The following is a 6,630-nucleotide window of genomic DNA, read 5'->3' as shown; positions in this document are numbered from 1 at the left end:
GTAAGAAAATGGAGTCCTCTCAAGCACAGGGCTCAGTGTGTACTGGTGGCAGATCGCTGTTTGCCTGGAAAGGTTTGTGCTGTGCTGCACCAGCCTTTGACTCAAAGTGGATCTTGTTCAGCACAGAAATATGTGCCTGTGTCATTGAGTAGGGCATGCTGTATCTGCACAGCTAAATGGTTGTTCATAGTCCCATTACTCTGGAAGCGATTTTGGAATTCCTTCTCAATATCTGCTTTTCCACCTTCCACTGAATACACAACCAGCTGCATTGTGGCAACCTTCTCCATGGGTAACTTGTACCAGTACATGTTTACAAAAGTTTTCCCTGGTGCAGAACATTGCAGAGTGATGGTGTCTCCCAGCCGGACAACTGTATCTGGTGATTGCTGAAGGGCCCAGCCTGGAGAGACAGGAGATGAAAGGTGGGGAGTGAAATGCATTCAAGACATTAATACACATCCTTAAATTTTCTTATGGAATGGAGTGGCACCAGGACATCAGAAAGCAATGGGAGTGTGCCCAGCTTCTCTGAAAAAGACACATAGATTCCAAAAACCCCAAGCAAACCAACTTCAAATATAACAGTAAATCTGTTTTGAGAAATAATGATTTTGGTACTCTCAACTCTAATATCAAAATGGGAGTAGCTTGGCAGTGTTACCTGATTAAATAGCTGGTGAAAATGTTCACCTGGTTCATTGCCCACCCCTGCCCTGGAATCCTTGAGAAGGGGCAGTGCCAGCAACTGGGAGCAGAGCTGAGGATGCAGCAGCAGCTCCACTGCAGCTGATCAGGGCCAAGGGAATGCCCACTCACCCACAGGGAGCAGCATGGCCACAAGGAGCCGGTGGAAATCCATGGAGAAAGGCCCCCTCCTTCCAGGCACCTGCCCCTGGTGCCAGCACAGACACAGAGGTGTGGAAAGAGGAGAGGTGCAGAGCAGGAGATGCGTCTCTCTGTGGGTGGGCAGGGGAGGGAGCGGCAGTCTGAAATGTCACCAAGGCTCTTGGCTGCCCAGGAACGGTGGGCAATGACACCTGCAGGCAGTCATGAGCTGCTTGTGCTCTGCTCCTCTGGCTTCCTGCTGTGTGCGAGCGTGGCTGGGCAAGAGTAGGAAGGGACTTCAGTAGGTGCCAGAGTTCAGAGCTACCACAGAGCAGGATGGGGCTGTGGGGCAGCCTGAGTGTGTGCGCAGGAATGCACAAAGGGGCAGAAATTGATGGGAAGACAAGGAGACCTCAGGAATGCATGTTTGTGTGTCTGTGTCCCACTGTTTGTCTCCTCCCGAGCCTCCCTGACAGTCACAGATTCCCATCCCTGCAAGCTGCAAAGTGGAATCTCTGCTTCTCCCAGTCAGGCCTGACGTGTTGTCCAGGTAAGGGAGAAGCTGCTGACCTGCAGAGCTGGTGTGTCTTGGAGCCTGGCAGAGAATAGTTCTGTAGCTGTTCTTCTCCAACTCCCGAGGGGGATCTCAAGGAGAGAACAGGCTGCCTTTGCTTCTGCTCTGAGATTATCCTTTGAGACACTCTTCATCTCAGAGAGATTTCTGAGGAGAAGGGTGTGCCCCACAGAATGTGTGCATCCTGACCTTCTCTGTGGCAGAGAAGAGCAGCTATAATCCTTGTCTCTTTATTGCAGCAGTCTGCAAAAGAGCACCAGGACGCAAATGGACAAAGCTGCAGAAAACCATGTCCTCTGCTCTCTGTGTCCACCCAGCCTTGCTCACCTGCCCAAGGCACTGGGTAATCCCTGTAGGCAGGAAGGGACACTCGTAGTTTGTGTGCCCCGAGCTTGGGCACAGAGCTCTGGCAGAGCCTCTGCCCATCCGTGCTGGGCTGTGTGCACAGCAGGGTGAGGGTGGCCCATACAGGACATGGAGTGATGGCAGTGCCCAGGGCTCTGAAGGGCTTTGCAGTGAAGATGTTCCCCTGTGTCCTGTCAGCAGAGGAGAGCAGCAATGCCTGCAGCTCCTCCCAAATCCTCTGCTGCAGCTCTGAGTGTGTCCCATTGCATTCATTTCCCCAGGCTGCCTAGAGAAGATTCAGGGAAGACCCCAGATTCCTCAAAAGAATTTGCAGAAAAAAGTGATTTTAGAAAAAAGAGATTGGGCTGCTTTGTAGGAACCCCAAATCCTGCCAGCACCACCACCACCACCAGCAGCAGCAGCAGCACTCCAGCAGAGAGGAGGCTGTGCCTGATGTGTCCATGCCAAGGGTCTCCAGTTCCCTGGGGTGAGCAGAGGGCAGGGCAGTGCATGGGGAGCCTTGCAGAAGACACAGGATTTGAGGAGTCAGTGATGTTGAACAGGCATGGCTGCTGTGCGGGGCCCTGTGTTTGGATGTTAGCATGAGAATGTGCAGGGTGGGAACCACCAGGAGTGCCCTGAGCAGGCCTGTGCTGTGCACGGGTGTGTGTCATGCAGGACAGAGTCATGAGATGGGCCAGCCAAGAAGGGACCACAGGGAGTCACTGCTCCAACCTCCCTGCTCCATCAGAGTCATCCCAGAGCACATGGCACACAGCTGTATCCAGATGGTTCTGGGATATCTGCAGAGAGAAAGGCTCCGCAACACCTTTGGGCAATCTGCTGCATTGAACTGTCTTCAAATGTGGAGAGTTCTTATCGCAGATTCAGGTGGAACTCCCAGTGCATAATTTTCTGCCCTTGGCCTCTTCTCCTCGTGCTTGGCAACGCAGTGAAGAACCTGGATCCACCTCTAGGAAGCCTTCCTACAAATACTTGTAGACATTGATGAGGTGGCCACTTAGTTGTTTCTTCTCAAGGCACAAGATGCCCAGCTCCCTCTGCCTTTCTTCTCCGAAGTGATGCCCCATTTTACTAAACTCCTTTCATCTCCTGTCCTGGACATTCTCCAGGAGCTCCATGTCTCTTTTGCACCGAAGAGCCCAGAACAGGACACAGCACTGCAAATGTGCCTCACCAGGGCTGAGTGCAGCCTCACCTCCTTCCCCCTGCTGGCATTGCTCTTCCTAATGCATCCCAGGACAACACTGACTTCATGGCCACCAGGAAAAAATTGCTGGCTCACAGAGAGCTTCTTGTCCAGCAGGAACCCCAGGTCCTTCTCTAAAGAGCTGTTCACCATCAGATCAGCCCCCAGCCTGTGCTGGTTCATAAGGTATTTACCTACACACAGATAAAATCCTGCATTTGCTTTTCATGAATTCCAGAATATCCCCCTCTGCCCATTCCTCCAAGCTGTCAAGGCTCATCTGGACTGCTGCATGGCCTTCTCAGGTATCAGAAACTCCTCCACACTTGGTGTTATCAGGGAACTTGATAAGGACACTCTCTACCCTTCATCTGAGTCACTGATGTATAGAACACTGAAACCTGTGAGAGATTCCTGGTATCTGCTCGGCTTGCTAATGTAACCTGTAATTTTTATCCTCTATTTGCTGAAGATAAACTGTATGTGGATGAAGGGCAGGAAGGCAGGTGGATCCTGCCCCAGACACCATTCTGCATGGAGGACTTAGGGATCCACTGAGCACTTTACCAGAGTAAGCACAGGCTTGTGCTCTGCTGTTCCTATTCCTAGGCCACAGAACAACCACAGACAAGGTGCTGGAACAGAGGAGCTTGTGGGCAGCTGCCACACGGTGCTGGCTACTGCCACACCTGCCAGGCCTTGCCTTCATGCACAGGTGCACCAAGAACTACCCTCAAAAGCCCTCCTTCCATTTCACAGTGAGAAGTGTGAGCAGGGTTGACTGGAGATAAGTAAGAGGAAGCCAGTGGAGTGCAGATTGAAGCCAGAAAGGAGAAGCTAGGGACGGGAGACAGAGAGAAGAAGAAGTGCTGAGAGAAGCAAGGGTAGTGCAAAAAAAGACTTACATGTTAAGGGAGGCCTGGAGTGGCAAGGAAACCATGATGGACAAACAAACTGTCAGCATCTGAGAAGTCAAGGAAGGCAAGGCCAGGAAGCAGAGCAGCAAATGAGAGAGAAGTGATCACCCGGCCTTGTGCAGCAGCCACAAGTGGAAAGCAGGTCCTGTTTGTGCAGGGACAGGTTTGTGCTCAGCTCCCTCAGGAGTCTCACCACTGTGTTCACTCTCAGCACAGTAGTATGTGCCAGAGTCATTGAGAAAGGCATGTTCTATTGAGAGGGTGATACTGTCTCCTTTTATCTTGCTGCTCTTGAAATGGCTCTCAAAACCCTTCTCCACCACTGCATTGGCACCTTCATATGCATAAACCAACTGGGTCAGACTGGAATTCTTCTCTGAAGGCAGCAGGTACCAGTACATGACTGAGCTGGAGGATTTCTTCTCGGAGCATTCCAGATTCACGGATTCGCCTTCTTTGATCACCATGTCTGGAGACTGTTCCAGGGCTAACACTGGAAAAGAAAAGTAGGAGCAGTGAGGAAGAGCAAAAAATGGGAAAATATTGAACTAGGCATTGTGAGTTGGTATTGAGAGGTTGAGAAAAAACAGGGCTGCCAAGGGAGCAGTTCCAGGCATGGGACAGCTCTTCAGATCAGCAGGTGAATTTCCAATCTCTCCTCAATAGGCAACGTGCATTCCTGGGCTGGTTGTATCCAAACCCAGGAACCATCTGATGGCTGCACAAAGAATGACAAATAGATGGCCATTGCAGAAGATTCAGGCATTCCCATTGCCCCCACATTCCCTGCTGATCCTCCATGCAGAAAGCTCTGCAGGATGCAGCAGTGGCACGAAGTGGCTCCCCAGCTGGGAGAGCAGCAGCGGCATGAGTGGAGGTGCTCAGGGCTGAGTTGAGTTCACTTACCCAGAGGGGCCAGCATGGCCACCAAGAAACAGCAGGGAACCATGGCGGGAGAGCCCTGCCCTGTCAGCAAGCTGCCTCTTGGTGCTGCCCAAAGGTTTGTGCAGAGGGAGCAGTGAGTGAGGGTGAGACATCTCGGGGTGGGGCTGGCCAAGAAATGACAGAAGGCATTGGCTGGCTGGGAACCCTGGGCAATGACAGAGAGCATCTGTATCATTGTCCCCTCTGCCCTGACAATTGGCCTCTACAAGGAGATTTGCTTTCCTGCAGGACTGAGCTTGTCCTCCTGTGGGGTGTGGAGGCTGTGCTTGGGATTCAGGCAGTGAGAGCCCTGGGGTGTAGAAAGCAGCTGTGCAGTGCAATTGCATTCACTCCTGCTCTGCCAGGGACACCTCTGTGCTGCTCTGCTCACAGGCTGAGGATACCCAGGCCACTGCAGCCTCTCCACTGCAGCCTCAGGTGTTTCTGCTCTGAGGAAAATCCGCATGTCCTCTGTTGCAGGGGACAAAATCTGCATGGGATAGCTGGGGAACCCACCGAGCACAGGGATAAACAACACCTGGGACCGTGGCAAAGGGTGAAAGGGACACAGGGAAGGAGTGACAGGCTATTCTGCCGAGGTCAACTGAATTTCCCTCATCCTTCTACTTTCATTTCCTAGAGCTCTGCCTGACAATAGGCAAGGAGAAACAGGTGGAAAACGGCTAGGATCCCTGGTGGAACTTCTGTCTCGTAATGCTGGGAAGGAGAAGCCTCCTGAGGTGTCATGCTGTTCAGTGTGTGACTGAAGGGGAAATTTCCATGAAAGTCTTCAGGAAAATTGCATGCATGTGCTAAGCAAGAGACAGGATGAACCAATGGAGACTGTGGCACAGTGCTGTGTTCTCAATTCACTCTGAGAATAATGGTGTTAACAGAGTGTCAGCTGTAGTTAAGCACTGCTTACTCCAAATCCAGGACTTTCTAGTGTCTCATGCTTTGCCAGAGAGCAGCTGCACAAGCAGCTGGAAGGGAGCATTTCCAGGACAGCAGACCCAAACTGGCCAAAAGGACGTTTCCTCCCATTCAGCCTGATGCTCTGCGTGGACAAGGAGGGGAGCTGTCCAGCTGCTGCCTGTCCCTGCTCAGGGATGGGCTGGGCACCAGGACACTGGGTGTTCAGTGACAATATTGTGTATCCCGTGGATTTACTTGACTTTTATTTCTCTTTCTTTTTCTTTGAATTTTCTCCTATTATTGCTGTATATGGGTCTCAACCTTTCAGTTCTGCCCTTTTTCCATCCCACCAGGGCAAGGGAGTAGTGAGGGAGTGCCTGTAACACCCAGCAGCTGTCTGGGCTTTAACCACAAGGACCTGAGCACCAGACAGCATCTCCATGTCCCCACAGCTATGGCAGGAGCTGCAGCTCCCCTGACCAAGCCTGTGCTTCACACTCCAGCAAGGAATTCCCAGCAGCTGTTCTTGATGCATTATGAGCATTTAGGTGAGGATTCCCCTGGGCCCTTGCCCTCTTTTTAAACTGGAGATAAAGAGGAATAAGCCAGTCAGGGCAGCCCTCGTGACTTTCAGCAAGCAGCAGGAGATGGAGTGGATGGGCCAGATAAGATCCTCGGAGGCAGCAACAAGCCCTGCTGAAAACTCCACTTCGGCTTCTTCCTCCTGGTCCTTGTCCTGGTCACCAGGGATGTGCCATGGCTCACCTGGGCAGCCTCCTGCTGTGGGCAGGGACAATTCTCAGACATGAGGGAGCTCAGGGCACAGGGTATGGGAGTAACTTGGGCTGTGTGTCGATCCCTGGAGACCAATGGGGACAAGGACCAGTGGGCTTTGAATTTCCAGGTGGTGGAGAGGG

General features: G+C 52.1%; 1 gene segment (V, D, J or C); it reads right to left on the bottom strand.

The window, feature by feature from the left end:
* Positions 1 to 3,978: 3,978 nt before the first annotated feature.
* On the bottom strand, positions 3,979 to 4,823 carry LOC128933223 (T cell receptor alpha variable 5-like). The segment is given in 2 exon segments: positions 3,979 to 4,367; positions 4,781 to 4,823. Coding segments are annotated over 2 exon segments (432 nt in total).
* Positions 4,824 to 6,630: the final 1,807 nt, after the last annotated feature.

Source organism: Melozone crissalis, unplaced genomic scaffold (assembly GCF_028551555.1).
Source record: "Melozone crissalis strain CALT ecotype California unplaced genomic scaffold, PUWL_Pcris_2 ptg000008l_1, whole genome shotgun sequence".
NCBI classification, from domain to species: Eukaryota; Metazoa; Chordata; class Aves; order Passeriformes; family Passerellidae; genus Melozone; species Melozone crissalis.
Note: the sequence above shows the minus strand (reverse complement) of the source record. Positions and strands in the feature narration are given on the sequence as shown.